Genomic DNA, 14013 nt, shown 5'->3' with positions numbered 1-14013 from the left:
CCTGCCTCTGCCTCCCGAGTGCTGGNATTAAAGGCGTGCGCCACCACGCCCGGCCAGGAAACCAGGACCTTATATTAGCAAGTGCGTTGCCTCTGAACCTATTCTTGATGGAGTCTAGGCAGGGGCTCTACCTCTGAGCCACGCCCCCAACCCCTCACTGGGGGATTCTAGGCCATTGTTCTGTTGTTGAATCAGCCAGCCCAGAGTGGCTGATCTACAGAAAGTAGATACAGAAAATTAAGTGAGGGTTGAAGATAGCTGGATTAGGGGCAAAGGCAACAGAGGAGAGTGAGAAGAAGCCGGGTTCTAGGTACACTGCAGAGGCAAGCTAACTGCTAGATTTGGGTTTAGCTGAATATCAACTCCCGCCAAGACAGGGGGAAAGTATGTGATCCAAGGGCAGCTGGAATCTCTGTGGGAGAGATGGATGGAGGTGGAAAGGTAGAAAATGACTGAGCTGAGAGCTCTCCAAGGAGACTTGAGAAACAGGAAGTGGCCTGCAGAGACGTGAACAGAGATGCGGGCAGTGCTCTCAGCCGGCTGTCCTATCCTAACCTGGCACTGGGACCGTGCTCTCCCTAGCTGGGTGCAGGCAGCCTCCAGGTCCCTGCATGGTTTAAGCACACACTCTGGTCTGTTGCAGCTATCCATCCATGAGACTGAGGACCCTAATGACAACCGGTACCTGCTAGTGATGAAGGGCGCCCCCGAACGCATTCTGGACCGCTGTGCCACCATCCTCCTGCAGGGCAAGGAGCAGCCTCTGGACGAGGAGATGAAGGAGGCCTTCCAGAACGCCTACCTGGAGCTTGGTGGCCTGGGCGAGCGTGTGCTGGGTGTGTAACTATGGGTGGGGCAGGAACAGGTTGAGCTCTAGGGGCCTGTTGGGGTCAGAATGCACCATGAATAAATGAGTAAATGAATGAATGAGTGAATGAATGAATGCATGAATGAATGAATGAAGAGATGAATGAGGCCATTGCCGAGAAACAAATGCTGGTTGGCTGTATGGTGGGGCTGCAGGGAATCCAGACCCCAGTAATCCATCCCATTGCTGAGAGCAATGGGATGCAGCCGTGGAGGTCCTGAGGCTGGCGCCTTCATAGGCTCTTCTGTGTGCCCATTACCAGGTTTCTGCCATTACTACCTGCCCGAGGAACAGTTCCCCAAGGGCTTTGCCTTTGACTGTGATGACGTGAACTTCACCACAGACAACCTTTGCTTTGTGGGTCTCATGTCCATGATTGACCCTCCCCGGGCAGCCGTCCCTGATGCTGTGGGCAAGTGCCGCAGCGCAGGCATCAAGGTGGGTCCTGGAGCAGCCGGGTGGATATGATGTCAGGGGGGTTATGCAGAATCCCGGGCGGTCCCTAAAACACAACACTTGCAGGTCATCATGGTCACCGGCGATCACCCCATCACTGCCAAGGCCATTGCCAAGGGCGTGGGTATCATCTCTGAGGGTAACGAGACTGTTGAAGACATCGCTGCCCGGCTCAACATTCCTGTCAGCCAGGTCAACCCCAGGTGAGTGGCCACACCTCCCCCAGGTCCTGCAGGGCCATCAAGGCGCTCACCACGTAGATTTTACTCCTCCATCGCCTCCCTTCCACTCTGGAACCCTTCTGTCTGCTCAAGCCTGGATCCATCATTCTCCTTGTCCATCCTCACTGCTGTGTAGACAATCCCTTTCCGAGTCCCAGCTTCTTCCTCTTCAGCAAGGAACTGGGTGACGTGACTCACACGTTTAATCCCAACACTAGGGAGGCAGAGGTAGGCAGATCTCTTTGAGTTTGAGGCCAGCCTGGTCTACACAGTGAGTTCCGGGCTAGCCACAGTGACACAGTGAGACTCTTTCTTGTTAAAACAAAGACAACACCAAATACACACACACACACACATACACACACACACACACACACACACCACACACACACACACAACCGTTCTATAAGGGTGAGGATGGAGTTCAGGGAAGGGGTGCTTGTGGAGAATGAACGCACAAGGCCCTGGACTTCATCCTCAGTACCGCCCTAAGCAACACAAATACAAAATAAAGTAAAACCAGGTATGGTCCTGCACACCTGTACCCCAGCACTCAAAAGAGGAAACAGGAGGATCAGTAATTTGAGGCCAGCCTGAGCTACACAGCAAGATCCTGTCTCCAAACACTAAGGACTAGGAATGTAGTTCAGAGATAGCACTTTTCTAGAGTCCCCCAGTGAGGGGCTGGGGTGTGGCTCAGTGGTAGAGCCCCTGCCTAGAATCCCCCAGTGAGGGGCTGGGGGCGTGGCTCAGTGGTAGAGCCCCTGCCTAGAATCCCCCAGTGAGGGGCAGGGGGCGTGGCTCAGTGGTAGAGCCCCTGCCTAGAATCCCCCAGTTAAAAGCTAGGAGTGTCATTCAGAGACCTGATTCCATCTCCAGCAACACCCAAAAATGATGTTGGAGGAGGCCAGGTTACAAATAATTATATGTAAGTATTTCTTTTCAGACAAGGGCTCACTGTGTAGCCCTGGCTGGCCTAGAACCCGTTATGTAGACCAATCTGGCCTTGAACTCAAACTTCTGCTTGCCTCTACCTCCCAAGTGNTGGGATTAAAGGCATGCATCCCTCTGCCTAGTGCTCAGATTATAGATAATTATAAACTTGCTCTCAGAAGATTAAAGGAAGCCCCATATTTCTTTGCTTTGCTCCCCTGTGCACCTGTATTTCTGTGTTTGGTATTTTGGACTTGCAGCTTTTCAGTCCTTGTACCTGGCTCTGTCTCTCTTCCCGTTGCTCTACGCATCTGTGTGCCTACTTCTGGTCCTTCAGGCTTGGCTCTCTCTAACCTTATCATGCCCTTCCCTCCTCTGTCTCCCTTGCCCACCGTCTGTCCTGCCTGTCTTTCTGCCTATCAAATGCCCCCCGACTCCTCCCTCTGGCCTCAGCTACTTTCTGTTCTTCTCAGGGATGCCAAAGCCTGTGTGATTCATGGCACCGACCTCAAGGACTTCACCTCGGAGCAGATTGACGAGATTCTGCAGAACCACACCGAGATCGTCTTTGCCCGAACCTCCCCTCAGCAGAAGCTCATCATCGTGGAGGGCTGTCAGAGACAGGTGAGCTCCCACCCACTGGAAGGGAGGAGAGGCCTGGACCCCTGGTCTGAGGGAGGAGGGCTGGGTCTGGACTCCTGAGTCTGAGGGAGGAGGGCTGAGCCTTAATCCTGAATCTGAGGGAAGAAGGCTGAGTCTGGATCCTAGGTCTGAGGGAGGAAGCTTGGACCTAGATCCCTAGTCGGAGGGAGGAGGGGTTAGGCCTGGATCCTGGGTCTGAAGGAGGAAGCTTAGGCCTGGATCCCGGGTCTGAGGGAGGAGGGCTGGGTCTGAGGGAGGAGGGCCGGGTCTGAGGGAGGAGGGCTGGGTCTGAAGAGTTGGTTCTCACCCTCACCCTTCCTCCTTCCAGGGAGCAATTGTGGCAGTGACTGGCGATGGTGTGAATGACTCCCCTGCTCTGAAGAAGGCTGACATCGGGGTGGCCATGGGCATTGCTGGCTCTGATGTCTCTAAGCAGGCTGCCGACATGATTCTGCTGGATGACAACTTTGCTTCCATTGTCACTGGTGTGGAGGAAGGTGAGTGGTTGCGGGGGGTGGGGGTGGGGGGTGGAGACTGAGTCACTACCAGAAGCTTTAGGATGGGGAGGAGGGGAGCAGGCCCAGGCTGCATAGGGATCAGTGTTCCTGCGTCACCATCATGCGGTCTGCTGGATGAGGAGGATTGGGAGCATCCCAACCAACGTCCAGGAAGTGTAGTCACCGTGAAACAAAGGATCCTGGGAGGTTTGGAAGGCCTCCTCTCCTGACATGGGCTGGGGTTCAGTCTTCTTCCAGAGTAGACATTGAAACATTCACTTTGAAAGGACTGGGGGAAGGCCACAGGCAGATAAATGCCAATCCCTGCGAGGTGAGGTTATGGGAGCCCGGTGTGGGGCTGGGATGGTGTGGCAGGGAAGTCTCACTGCAGAGCTGACTGACAACAGCCCCACCTCCTGGAGGGTCTAGAATGGGCATGAAGGAGGCTGGTTCATGTTTTTATTTTATCTAATTATCGATAATTACATTGATAACTGCAGAAAACGTCTAAAAATGTTAGAGACACCATAATCTCACTATGGAAGAGTAACTGTTTATGCTTGTATCATTTTTTTCTCCCTGAGTCTAGCCCCCATCTGAGTGTCACCCCTTGCTGGGAATGACATTTTCTGGGAGTGTGTAATGGCTCATAATCCCAGGGCTCAGGAGACTGAGGCAGGTGAATTGCTGTGAGTTCTAGGCCAGCCTAGGCTCTGAATGAGACGCTGTTACACACACACACACACACACACACACACACACACACACACACACACATGCATGAGAAGGGAGCGGAGGGGGAGGGAGGAAGAGGTCGGTACCATGATGAACTGAAGCTCACACACAGGGGCCGCCGAGCACGTGCAGGAGTTGAGTTTCATCCATGGCACCAAAAGAAAAAGTAAAATAAACCTCATGATAAGCGAGGCTATCGCACGCCTTTAATCCCAGCACTCAAGGGGCAGAGGCAGAGGCAGGTCTCTATGAGTTCAAGGCCAGCCTGGTCTACAGAGTGTGTTGCAGGACAGCCAGCGATACCCAGTGAGTCTCTGTCTTGGGGAGAATAAAAAGCATAGTTCTGGATTCGCCAGGGCTATATGGTAAGACCCTGTCTCAACACAAACAAAATCCAGAGAATAGTCATTAGAGCTGAGCCCACTGTGACAGGCTAGATGCCGCTAACCCTGACCTCCAATATCCCAAAGAAAAGCGCAGCTACCTTTCGTTTCCTGGACATCTCTGCCTAGCAGGACAAGGCAGGCACTCCTAGGCAGTCTCCGCCCTCAGCATTGTGCAGGCTGATGGGTCGGTCCTTGCTCTCAAGGCTGGGAAACAAGTTATCTAAAACAATCAACAAACACATAACAAATAACAAATTGGGGGAGGTGCTAGGAAACCCAGAGAACCAGGCTTAGTGGGGCAGGCCTGAAACCCAAGCTACTCTGGAGGCTAAGCAGGATTTACAACCCTGTGCGACTTACTGAAACTTACTATCTCCAAATAAGTTTCAAAGAGAGCTGGGGGCATGGCTCAACAACAGGAAGGCACTGGGAGGGAGGAGTGGGAGGGGACAGGAGGGGAGAGAGAGAGGGAGAAACAGAGAAAGAGAGAGGGAGGGACTGAGGGGGGACAGAGAGGGGGAGGGAGAAACAGAGAGACAAGCCACAAGAGCAAGATGCTAGGGGTGGTGTTTGTGGGGGTTTTAACTTCCCCAATGGAAAATTCCAGATACTGAAAATACAGTGAATGGCATCTCCTGTTGTTGTCCAGCTCCAAGTGAGCCAGTTTCTTCTCTCCACACCACCACATGCCGGTGTATATGGAAGCATCCTTTTTTGGGGGGGTGGGGGGTGGTTTTTTGGTTTTTTTCAAGACAGGGTTTCACTTTGTAAACCAAGCTGCCCTCGAACTCAGAAATCTGCCTGCCTCTGCCTCCCAAGTGCTGGGATTAAAGGCGTGCACCACATCGCCCGGCTATATGGAAGCATCCTTAATTCTTCTTTTTACTTAGGAACATATTAGAATGAGAAGCAAGTAGCTACATGGGAGGAAAGTGATTATCGCATGAGGACATCATAAGGCCAGAGGTCTTTGGTACAGTGACCACTGTAGCAAAACCTTTGTTTCCTTTTGTTTTGACTGGGTCTCTGTATCCCAAGCTGGCCTGCAATTCACTATGTAGCCCAGACTGGTCTTGAACTTACAGCAGCCCTCGTGCTTCATCCTTCTGAGTGCTGCAATTACCGGTGTGAGCCACAACAACTGGCTGGATCTGTTTTAACAGCTATGATAAAACATAACTAGCATACATATGAACCATGCGCTGCTGTACACGGATCATCTCAGCATGTGGGAGACTTAGACAAAAAAGACTTCGTTCCAGGCCAGCCGGGACTACTCAGCAAGACCCCACCTCAAACAAGATGAGGTCTCCACAGACGGCTCAGCAGTTTAGAGTGAACAGTTAAGAGGACTCAAGTTTGGTTCCTAGCATCCACTCCAGACAGCTCACTAGTGTCTTTAACGCTAGCTCCAGGGCTTCACAATGCCCTCTTCTGGCCTCCACAGGCACTACACTCACTTGTAGAGCAACACCCCCCATACAAATTCATATACACATAATTTAAAAAAGCAGCCGGGCGTGGTGGCACACACCTTTGATCCCAGCACTTGGGAGGCAGAGGCAGGTGGATTTCTGAGTTCAAGGCCAGCCTGGTTTACAAAGTGAGTTCCAGGACAGCCAGGGCTATACAGAGAAACCCTGTCTTGAAAAACCAACCAACCAACCAAACAAACAAACAAAAGAAGTTAAAAAGCAGCTAGCCAGGCTGCATAGTGACACATGCCTTTGATCCCAGCACCTGGAAGGCAGAAACAAGTGGATCTTTGAGTTCAAGACCAGCCTGGTCTACATAGTGAGTTCCAGGACAGCCAGAGTGCATAGTAAGACCCTATCTTCAGCCAGGCAGTGGTGGTGCACACCTTTAATCCCAGCACTTGGGAGGCAGAGGCAGGCGGATTTCTGAGTTCGAGGCCAGCCTGGTCTACAGAGTGAGTTCCAGGAGCTAGGACTGTTCCAGACAGCAGAGAAACCCTGTCTCCAAAAACAAAACGAAACAAAAGATCCTGTCTTCAAACAAACAAAGCAAAGGGAACTCCAGCTGCTTGGTGGCATATGCCTGTAATCCTAGCACTTAGGAGATAAAGGTAGGGAGATCAGAAGTTCGAGTCCAATCTGGACTACATGAGACTACAAAAAACTATAGCTCCTAATGGGTTGCCATGTGATATTTTGATATGTGTGTGTGTGTTGGTTACTGGTTTAGTAGGCTTCAGCGTATCCGTCTCTTCAGTTAACACTTCTTATGGGAGAAGATATTCAGTGTCCTTCTCCTAGCTTCCCAGACATTTGCTATGGGTACTCTTTGGTCAATCCGTTACATTGTAGCACACCAGAAGTTCCTACGTCTGTGGATTTTTTTTCTTTTTTATGGTGTTGGGGATACAGCTCAGCTTCTAAAGCACATGCTATGCCTGAGCTCCGTCCTAGACCCTTCCTCCACATCGCACCTTAGACCTGCTATTACCTGTGCAGGTACCTGGAAAGGCCAGAGGAGTGTTAGATGCCCTAGAGGAAGAGTTAGAGATAGTTGTGAGCCATCTTATAAGGATGCTGGGAAGAAAACTTGGGTCCTCAGTAAGAACAGTGTCCACTCTTAACCATGGAGACCGCTCTTGAGCACCCCCCTTTTTAGGGGGTGGGGGATTTTTTTAGACAAAAGCTCACTAAGTAGTCCAGGTTGACCGCTGACTTTGAACTCATGGCAATCTCCCTGCCTTAGCCTCCTGAGTCCTGGGATTACAGTAACACTACACCTGAATGAGATTAACTCATAGATCACATATGTGAGAGAGATCATGTGGTTCTTGGGCCCCTATGCCCAGCACTGAGACCTTCAATACCATCTATTTCGTTCTTTAAATTCTTTTTAAAAAATAATTTATTTGTGCTGTGTGAGTGTTTTTGCCTGCATGTTACGTCTGTGCACCACATGAATGCAGTGCCCACAGAGGCCAGAAGGGGGCAGTAGATCCTCTGGAACAGGAGTTAAAGACAGTTGTGAGCCACCATATGGGTGCTGGGAACAGAACCTGGGTCCTCTGGAGGAGCAGCCAGTGCTCTAACCACTGAGCCATCTCTCCAGCCTCCATTATTAATTAAAAAAAATAATAAAAGAAATCCTGTATGCCATTTCCCATGATTGGTGTACTAATTTACATTGTGGAAGGCAGCTATGCCACCAGTGTACCGCCAATGCCACACCTAATATGCGTCAGGACCTACAGTGTGCATGGTTCCCTATTCCCTGCCTCCCCTCCAGCACCTGTCTTTTGTCTTTTTTATTGTAGCTACCCTCTCTGGGGTAGTGTAAGGTCTCATTGCAGGTTAGTTTACTTTATATCCCCAGCAGCTAGCTAGTGGTCCCACCCTGATATACTGAGTGCAGTGTATCTTCTTTGTTTTTTTGGTTTTAATTTTTTTGAGACAGAGTTTCTCTGTGTAGCCCTGGCTGTTCTGGAACTTGCTCTGTAGACCAGGCTTGGGGGAACTCAGAGATCCACCTGCTCTGCCTCTCAAGTGTTGGGATTAAAGATGTGTGCCACACCCACACTCACCCCCCAGGCTTTGTTTGTTTGTTTCTTCTGCCTTTTGAGACAGGTCTCACTCTGAATAGCCTGGGATTCCTGGAGATGCAGCTGCCTCTGTCTCCCCTGTGCCCTGATTGGTGCTTGGAGGAATGCACCACCATACCCAGCAGTGATTTTTACTGTTGAAACAGGCTGCCTGTAGAGTCCTGACTGGCCTGGAACTTGCTATCTAGACCAGACTGGTTTAGAGTTGCTCTGACCTTACTGCCTTTGCCTCCTGAGTGCTAGAATCACAGGCATGTGCCATTGTGCCTGGCCTATTTGTGTATTCTCTTCTGAGAAATGCCTATTTTAGTCTATTGCCTTTTTTCGTTTGAGATGGTATTTCATGTAGTCCAGGCTGACTGCGACCTCACTATGTAGCTGAGGATGACCTTGAACTCCTAATTCTCCTGTCTCACATTTTTAAAAGTGGGTTATAAAAAAAAATAACAGTGGGCGATTTTATTTTTTAATGATTTCCCTACAGCTTGACACATGGGGAAGGACATTGGGCTGCCATGCTAATTCTTACGTTTTGACCTGATTTGCACCATATTGATTGCAAGTTTGTGATCAATTGTGTGCCTCACAAGTTTACTTGAGAGATTTTTTGCATATAGGGACACCCATACCCTCTCCAGATTCTAGTCAAAAGAAATAACACTGATAGAGGGCTTTCCTGGCATATATAAGGTCCTGAGTTTGATTCACAACACTATAGAAATAAGAGACAGACAGACAGACAGACAGACAGACAGACAGACAGAGACAGACACCCGGCTCCATTGCAGTCCCTTCTGGCCTGACTACTGCACAGCAGGCTCACTGTCTTGCTTGTTGTCTTCTATATAAGTGGGATAATTTTTTTCTTGATTTCTTTTTGTTTTAATATTAGTTTGAGACAGGTCTTATTATGTAGCCCTGGGATTAAAGGCCTGTGCCACCAGGTTCAGTATCCATACCTAGTTTGTATGGTTTTTTTTGTGGTGCTAGGGGTTGGACCCAGGGTCTCGCGCATGCTTGGACTACCAACTGAACTACAGCCCGAGCCCTGGGTCTGACCTATATCACTCAGTATAATACCTCAGATTCTCCTGTGGGTTCATGTGTTCCTGGCTCCCCGCTTTCCCTTCCTGTAATGCTGCAGTGTAGCGTCTGCTCACCTGGCATGAACTCTCAGGTTGGCTCTGGTTTGAGGCTATTATGAATACTGCTATGGTAAACCTTTGTGAACTTGACTTTGTGAACATAAGCAATCATTTCTCTTGGGTATAAACCTAGAAGTAGGGTTAAAGATGTTTAACCTTGATAGAAGCTACCAAACAGGTTCCCCACGGGGTGCTGCTGTGGTCACAGGTGTAGATGAGATGTAAATGTTAGTGGGTAAGGGTGAATTAGCTAGCATGCAAAGGTCTGGATGTGGGTAGGGGTTCTCACTGATAGAGTCCCTATTGTGAATATCTCAGGGGGCTGGGGGTGTGGCTCAGTGGTGGTGCACCTGCCTAGAATCCTCCAATGAAGGGCTGGGGACATGGCTCAGTGGTAGAGCCTTGTCTGGCAAGCAGGAAGCCTAGGTTCAATCTCTAGTATCTATCTATCTATCTATCTATCTATCTATCTATCTATCTATCTATCTATCTATCTACCTACCTACCTACCTACCTACCTACCTACCTATCTATCTATCTATCTATCTATCTATCTATCTATCTATCTATCTATCCAAAGCAAGTACTAGACAGGAAAGGAGACAGGGCTCCATTAGACCCCAAGTTCTAAGCCTGCTCCTCCTGTTCCTCCCACTACAGGCCGCCTGATCTTTGACAACCTGAAGAAATCCATCGCCTACACTCTGACTAGCAACATCCCTGAGATCACACCCTTCCTGCTCTTCATCATGGCTAACATCCCACTGCCTCTTGGCACCATCACCATCCTCTGCATTGACCTGGGTACTGACATGGTAAGCCTGGCTGCCACTAAAGGCTGGAGAAGGCCACCCCCACACGCTTGCGCCCTCTCTCTCCTCTCCACTCACACAGCCTGCCTCTCTCCCATCCAGGTCCCTGCAATCTCCCTGGCCTACGAGGCTGCCGAGAGCGACATCATGAAGAGGCAGCCCAGGAACCCACGCACAGACAAACTGGTCAACGAAAGGCTCATCAGCATGGCCTATGGGCAGATTGGTGAGGACTGCCGGGGCTCAGAACCAAGGGCCAGTCCAGCAGAGTGGACGTGTACCTGGTCTTAGGGCTTAAAGCACGGGACAAGAGACCTATTGTCCCTTTCCTTACTTTAGGGAGTGGGGGACATAGGCAGAGCCATAGAGAGCAAAGCTCATGAAGCTGAAGCAACCAAAGTCTAGACTCCTCTTGGGTGCCTCGTTGTTAAGTGTCTCAAACAACCAATCACTGGCTTCCAATTTACTATGTAGGCAGAATAGCCCTGAACAATAGCCCTGATCCTCCTGCCTCCATTTCCCAAGTGCTGGGATTACGGGTGTGTGCTACAATACTAAATTTATTACTAATTGTGGATTAAACCCGGAGTTTCATTCCATGCTAGGCAAGCCCTCTGCCACAGCACATTCCCAGATCTCTTACCCTTTGTTTTGTGGTGGGATCTCACTAAATTGGCCAGACTGGCCTTGAATTCATTATGCAACCCAGCTACACCCTAAGCTTTCCATCCTCATATTCCAGTCTCCCCAATAGCTGGGATCACAGGCTGGGGTATTAAGCCTGGCTCCTCCGGGATCTTTACAGTGTTTGGGAAGCCTGAGTCAGGTAGCAGTGGGCCTGAAGGCCATCCCAGGACTACCAGGGGCTGGAGATGACATGGCTCAGGCAAGATAACCCAGCAGTTCTCAGGCTACTGTGATGGTCTCGGCTGGTGTTGGGAGAGCATGAAGCAAGCTGCCAGCTCCTGCCTCACCTTCCCCTCGGTTTCCTTCCCCCAGGGATGATCCAGGCCCTCGGTGGTTTCTTCTCCTACTTTGTCATCCTGGCAGAAAATGGCTTCTTGCCCGGAAACCTGGTGGGCATCCGGCTCAACTGGGATGATCGCACTGTCAATGACCTGGAAGACAGTTATGGACAGCAGTGGGTGAGTTGGCGCTGGGCATTGAACCTCAGGAGCAGACCAACATCTACCTGCAGTCCCATGCTAACCACTCTGTCCTGATAGCCAACCGCTCTCCCTGAATAAGAGACCTCCAGAACTCCCCATAAAGCCTAGCTCAGGGCTTCTCTCATAAGCCTGTCCATCCCTTCAAAGCCTGGCTACTGTCTATCCTTAGAGACCCCCAGGGCAATGATTAAGGCTATCTAATTATTTGTTCTTCATGAAACAGGTGCCTCTTTCAGTGATTCCCAAGAGGCCATGAATATAAGAAAGAGGGCACATCTGAGGTCCTGGGAACCCAGCCCAGGGGGCATGGCAGAGAAGGAGCCTGGGGTGTGGTCACAGGATGCAACCCCACCCTCATGTTTTTTTTTTTTTCTGCAGACTTATGAGCAGAGGAAGGTGGTAGAGTTCACATGCCACACAGCCTTCTTTGTGAGCATCGTGGTGGTCCAGTGGGCTGACCTGATCATCTGCAAGACCAGGAGGAACTCCGTCTTCCAGCAGGGCATGAAGTGAGGGCCTGAGGCTGCACCGCTTCCTAGATCGGGGGTTGCCTGGTCCTCTCCTCTCCCTCACTTCGCTTTCCGTTTTCCCTCTAAGCTGATTTCCTCTTGAGGGTCCCATGTTTTAGATTCTAAGCTTGTCTCTCTGTGTGGATAAAAGTGGGTCCCCTGGGTCCCCAGATTTCCCTTTTTCCCATTGCTTCCTTCCCCCTTTCTCCCCCTCATTTTTCCTTCTCTTCCTTTTCTTTCTTCCTCACCCTTTTATGTATTCTGCTTGAGACAGTCAGCCTCTTGGTATTTAGCCCAGGCTAACCTCAAACTCATGGCAATCTTCCTGCCTCAGTCTCCCGAGAACCACCGTGCCTGGCTATCTTTCTTAGTCACCAATCCTTACCCCGCATTCCCCGTGCCTCTCAACTCTCCCCACCCCCATCTGCTTCTCCTGGACCCCACTGCCTCTGTTCCTTTCCCCTGTGTGTGCATCATCATTGGCCAGTGACTCAGTGTCTTGGTCCATCTGTGTCTATTCCTGTCTGGGTGTCTATCTGCCTCTGCCTCTGTGGGTCGGGGGAGCACGGTGTGGGGGTCCAGGTCTAGCCTTGTCTCACCTCTGCCTCCAGGAATAAGATCTTGATCTTCGGCTTGTTTGAGGAGACGGCCCTCGCTGCCTTCCTGTCCTACTGCCCAGGCATGGATGTGGCCCTTCGCATGTACCCTCTCAAGTGAGTGCCCGGGCCACCCAGAAACTCCACACTCTCATACCCTCCTCAGCCTCGGCCTCAGCCTTAAATCTTTAGCCCACTCACCCCAGTGTTTCTCTGGATGTCCTGTCCCCTGTGCCCTGTTGCCACCCCTGGGCTGATGCCACCAAGTCTCCCAGCTATCCTCACAGAGGGACACTACAGACCCCAGCCCTATTCAGGATCTAGGACATCAAAGACCCTGAGAAACTGGCCATCTGGTCTACCTGCAGACAGGCAATATTTGTTCCTCATGTCCCCTCTCCTCTTTTGCCTCTGCAGGCCCAGCTGGTGGTTCTGTGCCTTCCCCTACAGTTTCCTCATCTTCGTCTATGATGAGATTCGCAAACTCATCCTGCGCAGGAACCCCGGGGGTGAGGGCCGCATGGCCAGGGGTGTAAAAGGCTGGGAGGGGAAGCAGAGGGTGAGCAGCTCCTTTTCCCTGTGCCTATCCGATGTGTCCTTTCTCTTTCTCTTCCCTCTCTCCCCGCCTTGCCTTTCACTCTCTTTCCAAGTGCAACTGTGTGTCTGAAAATAGGTTCTCCTTACATAGCTCAGGCTGCCCTTGAGCTCATGTCCCTGAGTTTCTCAGTGCTGGGATGACAGACCTGCCACCACACCTTGTGATTGTGTCAATGTTTCTTTCTGTGTCCCTGCCTCTTGCTCATATGGCTCTCGTGTCTGCCTTCCTCTCACTTTGACTCTCTTCTGTCATTCCAGGTTGGGTGGAGAAAGAGACCTACTATTGACCTCAGCCACCACCACGTCGCCCGTGTCTTCCCTGCCCCAAGCCCAGGACAGCCCTCTCTGGTCCCCCCATTTTGTACTCTGGGGGGAGGGGCCTTCTCTCCCCATGGCCCCCCTCTCTCCTTGTGGCCCAGCCTCCTCTCCCACACCTCAATTACCTCCCACTTTCCCTCACTTCTTCCTCTGGCTGGCTTCTCTCCCCCCACAGCCCCTGCCTCTCTTCTCCTTCTCTCTTCTGTGTCTCTCCCCCTCTCTCCCTTGCAACCCTGCCCCTCATTTCCTCCCTGGGCTCTTTTTTACTCCCCTGGGCCCCGTCTCCTGGCGTATGCCATCTCCGGTTCTAATTCTGAACAATTATCAAATATATCAGTGGGGAGAGAAAAGATGTGTGTGTGTGTTATGCTTGCCAGCCAGAGCTGTGGGTGGATGGGGTGCCCTCTGCCAGTGCCCGGTGTTGGGTGACTCACATGAGCCCAGTTTAGCTAGTTGCAATGCCACAAAATCTTGGGAGGTACAGAGTCATGGGTTTTGGGTTCTAAGGAGTTAAACTTCTCAACCCTGTTAGATTATGGACAGGGAAAGAGGAGG

General features: G+C 51.0%; 1 protein-coding gene across 2 annotated transcripts in view; it reads left to right on the top strand.

Moving 5' to 3' along the window:
• Nucleotides 1–13808, top strand: part of Atp1a3 (ATPase Na+/K+ transporting subunit alpha 3) — a 27941-nt gene extending 14133 nt beyond the window's left edge. Inside the window, exons 12-23 of one of the 2 annotated variants that reach the window (XM_021166048.2) lie at nt 644–836; nt 1131–1306; nt 1391–1527; nt 2952–3102; nt 3449–3617; nt 10118–10272; nt 10372–10495; nt 11269–11414; nt 11817–11947; nt 12559–12660; nt 12961–13052; nt 13399–13808. In XM_021166048.2, coding sequence (XP_021021707.1) covers nt 644–836; nt 1131–1306; nt 1391–1527; nt 2952–3102; nt 3449–3617; nt 10118–10272; nt 10372–10495; nt 11269–11414; nt 11817–11947; nt 12559–12660; nt 12961–13052; nt 13399–13427 — 1605 coding nt within the window. In that variant the 3' untranslated portion in view covers nt 13428–13808. Of the gene's footprint in view, nt 1–643; nt 837–1130; nt 1307–1390; nt 1528–2951; nt 3103–3448; nt 3618–10117; nt 10273–10371; nt 10496–11268; nt 11415–11816; nt 11948–12558; nt 12661–12960; nt 13211–13398 lie in introns of those variants that run through there. The other variant, XM_021166046.2, reaches the window with a different exon arrangement.
• Nucleotides 13809–14013: the final 205 nt, after the last annotated feature.

Source organism: Mus caroli, chromosome 7 (assembly GCF_900094665.2).
Source record: "Mus caroli chromosome 7, CAROLI_EIJ_v1.1, whole genome shotgun sequence".
In the NCBI taxonomy this organism is placed as follows: Eukaryota; Metazoa; Chordata; class Mammalia; order Rodentia; family Muridae; genus Mus; species Mus caroli.
The sequence above is the reverse complement of the archived record's forward strand: the minus strand, read 5'-3'. Positions and strand labels throughout refer to the sequence as shown.